This window comes from Camelus dromedarius, chromosome 19 (genome assembly GCF_036321535.1).
Source record: "Camelus dromedarius isolate mCamDro1 chromosome 19, mCamDro1.pat, whole genome shotgun sequence".
Taxonomy (NCBI): domain Eukaryota; kingdom Metazoa; phylum Chordata; class Mammalia; order Artiodactyla; family Camelidae; genus Camelus; species Camelus dromedarius.
The window spans coordinates 36,049,697-36,066,912 of record NC_087454.1 but is presented as its reverse complement, the minus strand read 5'-3'; the positions used below and the strand labels follow the sequence as shown (position 1 = coordinate 36,066,912).

The window sequence follows — 17,216 nt, the reverse complement described above, 5'->3', positions numbered from 1 at the left end:
GTTATCTGATTAGGATTCTGATCCAGCTCAGATACCTGGAGTTTAAACGGAAGGAGCACGGTAACCGGCAATGCCAACAGGCACCTGAATGGATTTTTTTTGTGCATCAATACTGCCACCTGCTGCCGGATGGAGAAATAGCACTCAACAACCGCTTGCTTTTTATCAGGTTTTTCTGATTCTCAGGTTTGGTCAAAGCAAACCTTTGAATAAAAGAAATAAAGAGAAAGTAAAATAGTCTGGCATTTGCTATATGCTGTTTTAAAATTGCTTGAAACCAATTTCGTGGTCACTTTAAAATGAACATCAAAACACGGAAGATCCCTGTGGTCTTGCATTAACATTTCAAACAGCTGGAATTTGTAGCAACAGTGACCCAACCTATTCTTTTCCTTTTCTTTGCAAAGTGATTTGATAATAGCAGGGAGTCCCTCCAAGTGTAATATTTTCTTGATTATAAGCTCATGAAGATTGACAGGGCTTAGTGAGCACAACAATAAGATTCAGCATGTGTGATTTTTTTAAGAGGAAAACGTGCCAACAGGCACACCGTAGGGCCGTCCTAGTTCTATTAGGAGTATTCAGTTGTTGCTTTTTTTGCCCTGTGCTGCAAGCCAGGACAGACCAATGCGTCCCTGCGGGCTCTCAGAATGGATGATGGGTGAATCCTTATACAAAGCAAGATCCACGTCTGTTAGATTATCTTTAATTGGCGAGGAGAATTTTACTTTGACTCCCACACAGATGGGTGCATCCAGTGCTCCTCTTGAACATAACTGTTCGCTCTCAAAAAGCAGCAGAAGAAATTAATGAAAACCTGAAATAGAAAGTCACCTGATTGATGATTTCTCTTTAGAATCATGTGGACTGACCTTTCTGCATCGTGGTGGCCCCACTCAGTCTTCTTAATCCCTCAGTTAAGAATCCTTCCTCCTCGGTGAATTTGTTTTTAAATAGGCATTTTAAAAGGTAATTGAGCAGAGGAGGGTGTAGCTCAGTGGTAGAGTGCCTGCCTAGCGTGTGTGAGGTCCTGGGTTCCATCCCCAGTACCTCCATTTAAATAAATAAATAAGTAAATAAATAAATAAACAAACTTAATTACCCCCCACCTGCAAATGCAGAGTAAAAAAAGCTCCAAAATTAAAAAAAAATTTTGAGAAGAAGCTGCAATGGGTGTTGGAAATTTCCAGACCTCTAGCATGCATGAATAACCCTATTAATGTCTGCTAAATGGCCCTTAACTATTCCCTAAATGATCTCTGAGAGATCATTTAAACTTTAGCGATCTATTATTCAGTGCTCCCCTGAGGGGGAAAAAAAATCAATATCCTGCATCTGATGACTTCTGCAATCATTAGAAAGGGTTCCCAGAAAGAGAAACCATCACGGGGAGTGCAGCTCTGGTCCCTGCAAGCATAAAGAAGATAATAATGTTTGCTCTTAGATGGTGATCTAAATACGGATGGAGGATGGTTAGTCCTGCACTTGTTTAAGGAGACATGCGACCCCTTTCACTGGTAACTTGTTTGTGTCTAGAGAATTCAGCTTAGTATCAATAGAAATCACTGATATTAACTGAGCACCAAGAACTAAGAGCAATCTTCAGTCATCATTAACGCATCCCTAAAAGTAGGTGACTGTGAATCCTGCTTTATAGATGATCAGGCAGCCATTAAGAAGGGTTCAAGTGACAAGTCAGAATTTGCACTCAGGTCTGTCTGATTGCAAAGCTCATGTTTTCCCGCTGTGATGCAGTTTCCATTTATAAGCTTCAACACTGTCTTATATAGAAGTTGGCAAACATTTTAATATATGCCTAGTGTACATAAAAGTAATAATAGTCATACAAAAAGACTTTGGGAGATCCATACTATGGGGCTTGATTTGTAGCCTAGCATATGATCTAGCCTGGAAAATACCCCATGTACACATGAGATTAATGTTCATTCTGCTGCTTTAGAAGAAGTGTTCTATAGACATGTTAAGCCTCGTTGGTGGATAGTTTTTTTTCAAGTCATTGTTCATCTTCTGCCTAGTTTTTCAATCCATTACTGAAAGATGAGTATTGAAGTTTTCAGTGATTATTATTGAATTGTCTATTTCTCCCCCTAATTCTGCTAGTTGTTGCTTCATGTATTGGGGCTTCAGTTCCTAAGTACATATAAGCTTATAATTTGTATGTCTTCCTGATGGGTTGATTTATCATGATGAAATATCCCTCTTTATAGTAACACTTTTTAATAAATTTTCTTTTATCTAATATTAGTACGGCTACTTTGGCTTTCCTTTGTTTACTGTTTGCACAGTAGATCTTTATTCATCATTTTACATTTAATCTATTTGTGTCTTTAAATATGAGGTATGTCTTTTGCAGGCAGCACACAGTTGAATCATGGTTTTCACTGTTGTTTGTTTTGTCTATTCCGCCCATCTCTGGGATGTTTCGTCCATTTACGTTTAGTGTAACTACATATTGAGAGAGTATAATTTACATCTATCCTTTTGCTATTTGTTTCTATATATAGTGGTCTATTTTGTTCCTCTATTTCTCCACTGCTACTTTGTTTTGTGTTAAATAAATATTTTCTGGTATACCATTTTAATTCCGTTGTTTCTTTCTGTACATTCTTTTTGAGTTATTTTCTTAGTAGTCTCCCTGAGGATTACAATGAACAACTTAAACAATCCGTTTGGAGTAATGCCAACTTAATTTCAATAGCATGCAAAAACATTGCTCCCATGTACTCCCTCCTCTTTCCTTTGAATGACATCTTTATATATTATAAGCTGAATATTCATGATTTTATAATTTTTTAAGAGTATTTCTTTTTTTTTTTTTTTTTACCTTTTTTTATTGAGTTACATGGTTTTATAATTATTGCTTTATGGTGTTGTTTCTTAAGTCAAATCAGAGAAGAAAAGAATTTGAAACAAAAATACATTTATATGCACTTCTATGTTTACCTACACAGTCACTTTTACCACTGCTCTTTGTGCCTCTGTGAGAATATGTGTTACTGTCATTTGATTCTGCCCCTGCAATTTTACAATTTGCTGTTTATTTCCTCATATTAGACTGAGTTATCTCCTAATATGAATTACTTCTTAAGTTATTTTTGAAGAATATTGAAGAATAAAGGGCAGTAGAAGGAACTGTGATAAGAATTAGAACAAGGAAGTTCTTTCAAAGTTTTAGTCCTTGGAAAATTGAAATTTAGTTCCAGACTCAAGTATCAATTACATCGCACCCCCCGTTTCTCACATAGGGCCTACCAGACGTATAATAGGTGCTCAGTAAATATCTGTGGACTGGATTAACATGAGTTCACGTGATGATTAAGATTGAAGCGTTAAATTATATGAGAGCTAGAACTGAAAAAAAAAAAATGCCAGCAGATGCACAAAGCTGAGATTAAGTGGGTCTTAAAAAGAGGCGTTTTAGAGAAGAGTTTCTAGCGTTTCCAGACCGAGTGACTTCTCTGAGTCACGTTGTCAAATAAAAAGAATATTTAAGTCATCGATTAGACCAAAGCACTGGATAACTCTTTTAATGAGGTTTCAGATGCTTGAGAAAGTCAGACAAGGACTGACACTTTGTTCACTAACCATCTTACACTTACAAATTTCAAAGTATGTGACCGAGTCCATGCATCTCCACAACTTTAAGCAAATAGGACAGTTCCTCCAGCCGAGGGATCACTTGCTGTGGCCTCTGGCATGCGCAATGCCCTGGAACTCTGTTTACTGACACTGACAGTTGGAAACTGAGAGTTGCTCAAGCAGAATTCTGCGATAATCATCCATTTGGGGTTAATTTGCTTTATCAGGGCTGCTACGGTGAGCTCAGTTGAACTTATCATTGCCATCACAGTCTGTTTTGTAAATGTTTTGGGTTTCATAACCCAAGCATTTTACTGCCAATCTTCCAAATCATGTGGCTTGAACTAACTAGGGCAATTCATCATCAAAAAACAAGCAAAAACAAAAACAAAAACAAAAAGTGGATTATTTCTAAACCCGCAATACAGTTTTAGAATTTGTGAAATGGAGAGCTATGACAGATGGAGAAGTAAAAGGGTTGAGGTTTGGTAATGATCTAATTATTTAACAAAGTTTTTTTGAATACTTTTCTGTGCCCGGTAATATGTTAAGGGTTGGGAACACTATGATGAACATGACAGATTTACGTACACCCAAGGGATTTTAAAGTTATGTCATCTGTAAATCAATGAATAAGCAAATTTAAACATCTATTTAATGCACACTAACCAGTCAAAATATGAAAATACGGAATGCCCTTAACTCTGAATATTTCTAGACTAAAAATCAATCTATGTCTAAAATATCTTTATTCCCACATGCTCATAAGTGTTTTGTCTCCTTGAAGAATTTTTTTCTTCTAGTTTTTCTATGCACTTTTTTCTAAGTAACTGGGCAAATGGAGTCCCCTAGGTCCTCTTCTGTCTAAACTTTCCCAGCACTTTCTCTTATTCCTCCACTAACTTTTTCTTATAAAGTACAAATTGAGCAACTGATGTGTGCTAAGAATGTACTAACTGGAGGAATATAAGATGAAGGCTGGCATGTACTGTCTCCTTCTAATAAGTGTATCAATCCTGTCAGGTGGATGCTACACAATCCTGCTTTAACTATGACAAAAGGGAGGCACAGAAATTTAAGTAATTGACAAATTCATGCATCTATTAAGTTACAGTGTCAGAACTGAAACTCACACAATCTGGACCTTGAGGCTATGTTTTTGACTTCTGTATTATGTCATTTCTGGCCATCTACTCCCTAGCTTGTAAGGAGATCTTTATTTATTCATGCTCAACCATGTGACTAGTTTTGGCCAATGAAAAGTCAGGAGAGTTAGCATGTGCCAGTCTGAAGAAAACATTTTAAGAGGCATTGTTCATTTCTTCCAGCTTTCTCGCTCTTTCCCTTGGCCCCAGAATGCCATCTCCAGGAAGCGCTGGTCCTTCAGACTGAGCTCTCAAATGAGGGGACAAGGCGAGCCCAGCCACAGCCTGTTGTCACCACTGATATGGAACATAAGTGAGAGAAACTGTTGCTACAAATTACATCTTTTTGTTTTGTTGTTAATAGCAGAGTAATCTGGCAAAAATGGACCAGTAGGACAATAGTTACCAAGAAGTGGGGTGCAATAGAAAAAGACACCCTAAAATACGTGCAGTTGACTTCATGGCTAGGTAGAGAGTGTTGAAATCATCACTAGAATCTGGAAATCACTACTGATGTTCTACAATGATACACATTAGCTATTTTAGTTACGAACGTTGCGGAATGGAATGCATGCTAATAAGCATTGGCACTGGTTGCATTTATAAGGTCATAAAAGAAGTGACCTCCTTAAAAAAGCAGAAGAAAAGAGAAAATTGGGAATTGTGAGACAAACAGGGTTGAAAATGCAGCTGCTGCTCGTATGTAATGAGTAAAAGATGATCTTGAAAATGGCTTTGAGTAGCAAGGGTTGAAAAAGACCCAAATTAAGACTCATTCTCAAAGACCAAATAAAAGGTTGATGAAATCCTTTTAATGAGTGAAGTGGCTCAGTAAATTCTTTCAGTTGGATAAAATGTGTCAGAGCAAACATTTAAAGTCATGGCTTTCCACAAACCTGATAAGCTCAAAATACTGGCGATAAGTTTAGGAAAAGAGAGAGATACATTTCTGAGAAATGTGGCATTTTAAGATACAATTTTACAAGTACAAGAAACTGAGTTATATTCTTTGTCTGTACCTTTATAAACCACTACATCTGTTTGTTGGTGATTTCATTTGAATCACCAAGGTTCAGCTTAAATGTTATGTGCTCTGAATTAGATCCACCTCCACTAAGCTGTTCTCTGATCTCCTATGTGTATATTTATCAAGGTAATTTTCACATTGCAACTGACTCTTTCCTCTAGACTATAAATGCATCAATGACACAGACTGGAGCTTTTAGCTTGTTATCAGGTATGCATGCAAAAGAAATATAAATGTTTGATGAATGAATAACTGAGTGCATACATACATCCACTGACATAGCAAAATTACCTAACAAATTTCAGTACTTTTAAATCAACATGATAAGCAATTCTTAAAATTCTCAATTCTGCCCAATTCTTCTATAATTCTAAAAAAAAAAAAAATAAGATCTTTGAAGTTGGAGATATAACCCATATAATAAAAATGTATTACATAAATTTCATCAGAAATAATAGTGTCCTTTACAAAGTCTCAAGAAACTTTAAAGGAATTTCTATTTGTTATTTCTCATAAAAAGTAAAATTCATAATATTATTCCTAGGCAAAAATCAAGTCAGTTAATTACAGAGGTTTAAAATATAGTCATTAAGGCAGTTTATAAAATGCATTCCCTAAATATCACCTTAAAAAATGCCTAGACATATTCTCATGTTTGAGAAGAAAGCACAACTCTTTGCTAAGCACACTATGTTGGTTCAATTCACTCTTAAATTTTGTTTTTAAGGACTTTCTAAAGAAAACATGTGAAGATTATTTGAAATTACTTACCTGTCGGCACCAGAGTTTACGAAATATTTGCAGATAAGCCAACACCATGAGACACAGTGGTGCCATGTATGTCACCAGGAAGAAACCAATGTGATACATTTTGGGGTAAATTTCACCTGGAATGGAAGTCAAAACGATAAAATCTTATAATTCATAGGGTTTTTTTTAAAAAAGGTACATCTGTCAATGTTTTTCCTTTAAAATCCACATTTACCTTGTCTATGATTTCACTGGCATGTTATGTACACAAAAGGAAAAATAACTTATAATATTAACTACTTACATTTAAGTACTAAATACGTCTTAATTTCACTTAAAATACTCAGAGAGGAATAACAATTAGCCATTTCTTAATTTGTGCTATCATGGTCTATCCAAAGTCAAGTGTTCATTTATCAAAAAGCCCTTTTTTGTCTTGATTACATCTGGCTAATGAATAAAAATTAATTTGGACTGCTCTAATCTTGGATTTACAAGGAGAGACATTACTCAATCAAAACTTAATTGCTAAAGCAATTTGTTAAAACTGGAAGAGACTGTGAACTAAGTTGCTTCCTTCTTATTTCTCTCCAGTTGTAGTTCCAAATACAAATATGGAAAATTTGGGAAAAAAATAAATACAGCAAACTTTTGATAGTGATTCTTTTTGTTGACTTACTGGAACATATACAAAATTCCTCTTTAATTAAGTTGTCTATGTGTGTTAATGTATGTAGGCATGTACTTTTAATAAAAATGAGATTTTTAGGGTTCTTTAAAATTGATTTCAAACCAATATGGATTCTTTTTTTGATACCCATCTTACTTATCAGGCATAACGGGGTCTAGGATTGTAGTGATGTTTTAAATTGATCATTAATTCTATGTATACGGGTGAAACATATCACAGATTTGCACTTTTATTAACAAGTCAATCTGTTGAGTGGGATTATGGCTGAATATTAATTTTTAGCTTTTCTAAAACATATATATTGCTGACTTTAACGTAAGGGAGATTTCCCTTATAATAGTATTTGAATATATTACAATGATCCAGTTACATTTACTTAAATATAAAACAGGAAACAATATATTCTAGATGGAGTCTGTGGATACTGAATGCAATAATTAAATACAATTCTAAGTGAAGGCTAATACAACAAAGGGTTCTTATTTTAAAGACTACATAACTTATTTTGACTCCGATGTTGGCATTGGGGTTGGTTCTACACTGTTATCACCTTCAAGCATTTTATTCTTTTTGTTACTTCAGAAAGTGTGTGTAGGGGCATGAAGACTCGGAGATGAGACCACACGTGGTAAAAGCAACTTATACTCAGGATTAACCAAGGATAATTATGATGATGACCACAATAATTGATAACATTTATTGAGCATTCAGTGAAATCTTACTGAATGTAATTTAAATGTATCTATGAGTTAAATCTCCTCTAGGATCTTGATTTCGTAGACTCGTCTTCAAGAGTTTAAATAATATCCTCCTTACTCTTACTCCTAAAACTTGGTCTTTTTTCTCAGATAGATGCTTCTCCCCACTACTATCTTTAGCAGGGACCGCAGGGTGCACGTGCTGTTGGGAAGTCTTAGAGACCAATTTGAGGTGTCATTTTTAGCTCACACCTAACTCATCAGTTTCTATCTTCCTTTCAAGTTTATCCTATAAAACAGGCTGGTTACATAAAAAGTGAGAATCTGAGCCACCTGCCCGGAGGAATGACACCCACCCCTTCCCTTTGAAGTGCCCGCAGCCTGTTCAGCGTGGGGGGAGCCGATTTCAAAGGAGACGGAGAGGGACCTCCACACTTCCCAGACACCCGAGTGGCTTTGAACTTTTATTTGTTTTGAAGAAACTGTTCCCTAAGCTTCCCACATAAAAATATACCTTTGAAGCTTACATATCTGTGAATCCCTGATGTCTGCAACAGACTAAATTGAGTGAGTGAAGGAAGGGAGATTTGATAGGTCATTTTTTTTTTTCTTCTATAGCTGTGGATACCATCTCTGTGGTGATAATCTGGAGTTTTAAACAGATGGGAAAGAAAGCTCATCCTGCAATGGGTGTATTTATAAATAGTTGGGAAAATATGTCATTGGCTAGTAAATGCATCTTGTGATCATGAACACCAGCAAAGAGAACCGTTGATCAAGCAAAATATGGGCTATTTGGGGATAGATCAGGGTAGATAATATACCCTATGCATGAGGATAGGTTGTTCTAATAAAGAGATTATTATAGATAATTGGGGAAACATGATAGTCTTAAGTTCTTCATTTCATGCTGAGAGTCTAAGCTAACTGAAAATCCAGAAGCACCACTGAAAGTTTAAATTGTATGGGTTGAAACTGTCTTTGAATTCTCTCCACTTGATAAGCAATATCTTCAATACATTTTAAGACATTCATATGGAGCCTAGCAAGTAGCTACATGAAATTTGTTCACTTAAGCATTGCCTCAAATAGAAAACAACATTTTAATGCTTGGCAACCATTAACGATTGGTGTCTCCACCCAACTGATAAACAGGCATAATCTGAATAAATCCTCGTATATATATCGAACCAACAAATAAGGAACAAATGCTGATCTTCCCTTAGTCTTTGAAATCAAAGATTAAAGAATAATGCCCTATATTAGATTTAAAAAAAAAACCAATATCTCAGATAAGTTAAGGTCCATCACTGAGCCAACATGTTAATATAATTTTCTAAAAATGGCAAAAATTTTCTCCTTCTCACACCTATCAGGGATTCAACAGACAGGTAAATTAAATATAAGTTCCCAGGTATTTAATTTGGACTGACTTTTCAAAGTTTAGGTATCCATTAAAGTTCATTTGAATCTTTAATATATTTTATTATCTTCTCCCTAATAAATGTTTTCAATAAATGTTTCTATTAATACACACACTTATTTGTATACTTTCCGAATCTCATAGTAGGCCAGACACCATAATTATTATTGAAATTAAAGAAGGGTTCCAGCATTATCATTTTTTCAGACCACCAAAGGATAATTCGGCATTAAAATGCCAAAAGGGAAAGAGATTATAAATCCCCAGTGTCCAAAACAATGTTCAACAAACAGTATGTGCACTTTAAATGCTGAATAAATGAATAGTAAGACTTAGACCTTGGATTGAGCACGAAAAGGAAGTCACTTGCTTCCAGTAGGCTCCATCCTGTGAAACTATGCATTCACAAACCAAGCAATCCAGAAAGTATGGATATAATTCTGGAGGAATTTTAAAATTTCAGAACTGGGAACTGATGCGACCAGGGCCAAGAATGAACATATCCAAAGGCAGATTTTCAAAGACCATTACAGTAAATACTAACCCATTTTATTTGTTTCTGAGTGTGAAGTGTATCTGCCAAGAGCTAATGGCTTGTAGTCTTTTTTTTTTTGAACACGCCATTGGCAGTGATGAACGTCGTGAGTTGCAGAAACAATGAATCCATACACTACTACATATCTGTGGTAACATTTTCAGCAAGATAAGAGTTCTGAGTTGTTTGCGCCGTGAGTGAGCCACATTTCCAAGACTTTCCCCAAAATGACTTGATAGATATGGATCGAGTGACCACATGCTTTCCTGACACTTTCCACGTGGTGAGGTTGTAGGATGCAGGACGAAGATGCTATCTCAGTTGGCTTTTATAACTACATTATTGATTTAACTTAGGATAAATGTAAGAAACACAGTCCATGAGTCAATCTCAGATAAAAGTTATTCCACAACAAATTTTTAAAAATTGGGCTAAAGGGTATTTTGACTTTCACGATGGTTGAAATTTAAAGAGCTGACCCTGTAAAATACAATTTCTTATGGTGATTTTAGGTTGTGACTGTCATACATGTGTCCAAGCTTTAACATTTTAAGTTAAACATAGACTTATAAATAGCTTACATTAACAAAGCTTATGCCATGTAAAAATCATTATAATAAACTAAGTGTCTAACGATCAGAATAAAAACTTGCTTTGAGTTTTTATTATTCTTCTTGAAAACATTGTTATTAACATTTCTTCTAAGACAGGAAAAGAAAATTTCATAGATTTCATCATTTGATTTTGTGGATGATCAACTCAATTCAGTATCACTTATCTTAGCCTTCAGAATCATTTGAAGTTAATTATAGGCTTTCAAATACTTTTCCTAAAGGATTTCTAAAGACTGGGTTTAAAATTTTAGGTCTTTGACACTAATTGCTTATTTCTTTAAGGAAAAAAATCCCTTCTATAGCTAGCTAATAAAATGTGAGAGGTTAAAATGAGTTTTATATATTTATATCTATTGCTCAAAAGTCATTAGAAAATGATGTGGCTATTTACTTAATTATGATAACTGACAGGATTCCCATCTCTACAACCCTTTTGTTCACGGGGGTTAAAGCTACTTGATTATTCAGGTCAATGCCAAAAAAAAAAAAAAAAAAAAAAAAAAAAAAAAGCAGGGTGGCGGGGGACAAGTTTATAAAAGTAACCCACAAAATTATAAGTGAAACTAGTTACCAAAATGCTTTGGAGAAAATTCACAGTTGAATAATACTTGGGTATTTTAATCTAATTACCATCTCCATAAACTTAAAGAAACCCAACTTATGAGTTCGAAGCTTAGATTTAAATGTGCACGTTTGCCTAATAATGTTGAGCAAATAGTTTAATTTATGGTTCGGTTTCATGATGATGAACTAAAGCATTCTGGTCAAGAGATGTTTAGGCTGTTTTCCGAATATAATTCATTGCATGGGAATTGTTTAAGAGACATCTCACAATTGGTCCCCAGCCCACCTTTCGCAAACACAATTCTTTAAGCTGTCTACATTCCAGAAACTACAAATTTGAACCCTCTTCCTTTCTTCTTCGAGGGATGGTGCCCATTGTGTGGGTTTTCTTGCTTCCTAGGACACCTTTTTTCCCTCTTCCTTGTCTGGAAAATCCCTGCTTATTTATTTATTTATTTATTTATTTATTTATTTATTTATTTGGTAACTTTTAGTCATTTAATAGGCCAAATTATTAAATCATACATTGATGGAGAATTACACTCATGCTAGTGAATCTCCAGATTTTTTAAATCTTTGTTAATTGAAAAACAATTGAGATATTTAAACAATAAGAACACAGTCACATTGAAAGGCAAAGCAAATTCGTTCCAAGGGACCATAGTTCAAACCCTGAGTAAATGAACTGCTCAATGAGCTTCTTCCTGCTCATCTTTAAACTTTGTTTTTTTGGTGGAGGGAGGTAAATAGGTTTGTGTATTTCGTGGAGGTACTGGGGATTGAGCCCAGGGCCTCATGCGTGCGAGGCACGCACTCCACCACTGAGCTCTTACCCTCCAGCATGCCACTTTTCTTTAATGGTTTGCTGAAATGTTAGCAGCTCCTTGTAAACGTCTGTTCAAATTTGGCCAGGACTGAGTCTGCCCTCTAATTTGTGTTCTTCACGCTTTATATATAAGTGTATTAAAATGCTAATCACACTAGAAACCTTTATTTATTTGCCTTTCAGCCTCACTGTATACAATGTGTTCCCTTAGGCAGTCTATTTTTCTCCAGGTTGGGACAATTCCTGGCATAGCCTAAGTACTCAAGATGTTGTCTGAGCATTAAATAAATGGGACTAAAGACATTTAAGAAATATTTCTATCATTTGGGGACTTTCCATCCATTTTGTTTTTGTCTGCAGTGTTAGTGGGGAAACTTGGGAAAAACCGAGGAGGATCCAGAAAAAAATACAGCAAAAGAATTACAGTGTTAGAAAGGAAGGGAAAGAAGGGTAGATCTCAATTTCAGAAAGGGGCATTAATATTTTGGGGTAACACATAAAGCAAATAATGAAATTACAGGTCTTTGGATAATGTATGGAATAATTCCAGTGTCTTTTAAATCTTTTCTTGCTGCAGAAAATGCATGCTTGAGTGTTCCGTTCCTGACTTTTCCTCTTTTCAGAGTTCTAATAAAAATACCAAAATACCATAAATTCAAAGATTCAAACACTTGAAAATACCCGATCTATAAGCAATCCTTCGAGTATACTGCTTCTGTTGAGACATCTTTCTAATTAAACAAACAAACAAACAAACAAAAAACACTTTCCTAGTGTTTACAGTCCCTAAATATGAGCCACTGTAATATCATTATACAGAAATCAGCAGATTTTTTTTATTTAAATTTCATGTGATAATTTTGTAACCAGTGCTTGATATGCTGAAATGCAGGATTATTTTATTTCCTTTCATTCTTTGCTGTGTCCAGATTCGTGCTTCACCAGGCATGGATATAAGTGTTTCCACTGTTACAGAAAAACCTCTAAGACGTCGTTGAGAAATTTGAACCAAAGGCGCATAAGGCCTCCAAAGTTCTGCTTGTTTAAATTTAACTACTGAACGTAGATCAGATGGGAAACCAAAAAGAATTCATGGTAAACATACTTCTTTTTCTTTATTTGATTTTGATGTCCTCATTAATTTTTTTTAATTAAAGTACAGTCAGTTATAATGTGTCAATTTCTGGTGTCCAGCACAATGTCCCAGTCATGCATATACATACATATATTCATTTTCTTTTTCTTTTTCATTAAAGGTTATTATAAGATATTGAATATAGTCCCCTGTGCTATCCAGAAGAAATTTGCTTTTTATCTATTTTTATATATGGTGGCTAACATTTACAAATCTCCAATTCCCAAATTTATCCCTTCCCACCCCCTTTCTAAATATAGTTCTTATATCAGAAAATAATTATGCCAGTGATAAGAATGCACCAGTTTAACATGTTGTGAATAGAGAATGTGTATTTAGCTAATTTGACTCAGAAAACAGCACAGGTCCACAGGCAGGGCAATCATATTCCCAGGCTGGAAAGGTTTAAAGTGAAAAATCCAGTTGTATTTGAAGCCCACTGGGGAATCTGACACCTGAGGCAATATAATGTTATACCATGTTATAAAATGCATTCCAGAATATATACTTGGATGCTTATAAAGGAGCCCTTTTTGTTTTAGAGAATTTAAGAAAAACTATCATAACCAAATCTGAATTGTGGAGTAAATTCTTCCTTCCAGTTGACCGAGATGAGAGCTGCACAGTCGTGCATAACGTCTCTAAAGGACTGAGACAGGTGGAAGTGCTCTGTGAAACGGCTTTGGGTTTCAACTTGGTGTTCATGCATTTGCAAAACTATCTTAACAAATGCCAATAAAATACACAAAGGCCGGCTTTACAAGGGCCACGCCCTTCAACTTTTCCATTTGCAGCCATCATGTAAATGTGAGCTTGGACTTACCGCCCCAGTGCTCATCACAGACTGTAAAGAGGGTGGTTTTATTGGCCAGTCCGGGCAGCATGCTGCTGCACTCCATGACGATGGCCTGAGGGATCATGATGACGCAGGAGACGACCCAGATGATGACGATGCTGTTCCGGGCCCGCTTGGCCGTGCTCTTAAACATCAGAGGGTGACAGATCGCGTACCACCGATCCAAGGCAATGCAGCTCAGGGTGAGCACGGACACCGACACTGACACCGTCTAGAGAAGAAGAGAACGTGGTGCAAGGGAAGCGCCAGCTGTTAAATGGGTCACTCTCTGAGTTTTTTCCGTATTAGAAAGGTCGGTACACAGATACCCAGGTTCAACGTTGTTGTCAAAAAAACACGTTTCTTGTACTTACAGAAGAACATTTTTTTTACCTGTTTTTATAAACAGTGGCTAATATTTGCAAATCTCAAACTCCCAGATTTCTTCTATAGAGCACAAGGAACTATATTCAATATCTTGTAATAACCTTTAATGAAAAAGAATAGGAAAATGAATAGAAGTATGTATATGCATGACTGGGCCATGGTGCTGTACACCAGAAATTGGCACATTGTAACTGACTACTTTAATTTAAAACTTAAAAAAATGTATCTCCTGCAGGCTCTTTCTATTTAAAAAAATACCCTGCCAAAAATATTAGAAATGTATTAGGAAAAGGAATATATATTTACCAATAAACATAAAAATGTACTCTAAAAGTATTGAAATCTTTTTTTACGCCAAGTGTTTTAATTGATAACTTGGCATTCTTTAAATAATTACAATCATCATTTTGTCCTGAAACTTTTTCCATTGATAGGGGAAGTCTATGAAAAAATAAAATAAAATATATATGTTTAGTATGAACTGGAAAATACTCTCTCCCTTAAAGAAAATAATATGATGACTTGTCTTTCTTTTAAATGATCGTGCAAGAATCTGACTGCCATTGCATTTCATGAGCATTTTTGAATTATGAGTATCTCATTTCCTGTTTTAAAATAACAAGGGCTATTTGTACATCAGTTCATTTCCAACCTGTTGCCCCCAGAGAAAGACATGAGCCATGGCAACGAATAATTCTCCATGTGGCTCTCCTTCCCATAGCTTGCATTGCTGGTATAAGCCAACTGGCCTCTAAAATTCAAATGTTTACCCAATCCAGATTTCTGCATAACTAATAGCACCAAAAACAGTACTTTAAGAAAATGGTAAAGGAACATATCAGACATGCCTGTTCCCACATGATCAGTTTATGTGACTAACTGATAGTTAATTACAGTTATGTAATTAACTGTTAAGTTTAACATACATTCTGTACTGGGTGATGGGACCATTGGCTTTAATATCACTCTCAAAATCCCCTCTTTATAAAGAAGCCTCATTCTCTTTTCTGTTTTTTTTTATGAAATACAGATTTCTATTTATTTTCTTCTCAACACTTATCACATAGGACCATTATTTGGTTTAATTAATTTATTTATTGTTAGCATCTTGATTGGAACAAAGATTGAAGACAAGAGGGACTGTTTTGTTCACAGCCGTCTCCAGTACCTGGTGCAGCGTTTGATGTGTTTAACTTTTTTTTTTTTGAATTAAGGAATAGTTGTAAGCCTCCGTCTAAGGTAATAGATGTGGCCTAGTCATCTTTCTCTATTTTTCTGTCCTAGTTATATTGATTCCATAATACATGGATGGGCAGGTATCTCCGCTTCTTACATCAGGACCATCCTTGCTGAGGCATTGACGGTAGGTGCGGATGAGTGAGAAGGATCGAAGCCAGTCCAGCACAGGAGGAAAGGCTTGGGCTGAGCATCAGGGAGAACCATCTGTCCTCACTCTCCCACCAGCTCAGTGCACAATGGTGGGTGAATTAGATGAGTGAAATGGACAGGATAGGATTCTCACCAACTCTGATTTTTTTTGCGTCTTTTTGGGGAAAGCAGCAGGGTGTGGTTGGGCTCCACTCTGCTACCAGGACTCCTGGGTATGCACCCCATGTCACTTGCTAAATGTGTGGTCTTGGGGCAGTTGCTAAATGTCTCTCCGCCTCAGTTTTCTCACCTGTCAAACTGCGTGGTAACAGTAGCTGACCATGGACTGGTAGGAAGAGTCACTGGAGATGTGAACTGCCTAGCCCAGGGCTGGGCCATGCATGCCTTGTGAGTGTTTGTTATTACTTATTATGATGACAGCAGTGACAACGGTGATTGCATGGTTAGTTACCTCTGCCATTCCCGAGCGTGGAGTTCTAGCTTTTAATTGGAACAGACTGCTTTTCCGTGAAGAACAGTCATAGGAATTACAAGTAAAGCTATGAACTATGCTCAGTTCTTGGAGGTTAATTTCATTTTTGTGTTATCTTAAAGGGGTGAACTCTACCAGAGCAGGCTTAGGTTGGTTGCTGGCTGCTGGGAATTCCTTGGTTCTGGCTTAGAGTACATTGACATCGCCTTCAGCAGCCCCCGTCTCCTCCCACCCCCAGTCCTTCCCTGAGAACGTGTCAAGCACCCTGGGCCCTTCCGTACTGCTGCCAACCAGGGAACAGAGCCGTGGCGGCACCGATCTGCACAGGTGACCTTTCATAGCTCTGGGCCAGGGCTACATTTATCCTCTGTTGCAATTAGCGATGTAAACTGCTCCTCAAGGCTTCCTGATTTATGTGTCATGAATTCTAATCAACGTGGGTGAATGAGATAGAGGTAGCGTGGTTCAAATTCGGAAGTCATTTCTAGCATTTCCCTCTACTGTTAGGTACGAATAATCAGTTCAGAACAGTGCACTTGAAAGACTGCCATCCAGTGTCCAGAGCCAACAGTGAGCAAGGTGCAGCGCCTTCTCTGCTGTGGGGCAGCACGAGACAGTACACTGGTTCGGTTAATCTAACGGCAGAATCCATTGAATGAACCCTTGGCAACCAGGGATTTAAGAGTCACTGTTTGCTACTCTACTTGCTAGTGTATAATATACTCCAGCAGACAATTAGCATCCAATTTCCATGATTTTCTTGAAGGGGGATGTCAATTTGCACATTATCATAAGTGATTAAAAGTGAGAGTTTTGTTGCCCCTTTCCCCTTCCGGGAGCACACTTCCAGGTGCCTTTCTCAGTTAGATTTTGATATTTGCTCAAATCAACCTGATAGTAAATCACTTGAGAAATGAACGTGGTGCAAATTATGAACATTGTGAGTGAGGTGAAATGACATGAAGTGAATTTTCTTCTGCTGCTGGTGCTTCATTGTTCGCTGGTACTACGGACACCCTGTGGTCGGGGCCGTGTTGGAAACATTCTTTGGTAGAGAAGGAACTGGTTTTATGCTAGCATGCAGATATCAAAAAAGGACTCAGAGATCCATAAGAAATGGAAATT

General features: G+C 36.5%; 1 protein-coding gene across 1 annotated transcript in view; it reads right to left on the bottom strand.

Annotated features, from left to right (window-relative positions):
- The window catches only part of HCRTR2 (hypocretin receptor 2), an 81,691-nt gene that overhangs the window by 7,033 nt on the left and 57,442 nt on the right, over positions 1-17,216 (bottom strand). The window contains exons 3-4 of the mRNA XM_064476094.1: positions 13,832-14,075; positions 6,544-6,659 (exon numbers count right to left, since the gene is read on the bottom strand). Coding sequence (XP_064332164.1) covers positions 6,544-6,659; positions 13,832-14,075 — 360 coding nt within the window. The remainder of the gene's footprint in view (positions 1-6,543; positions 6,660-13,831; positions 14,076-17,216) is intronic.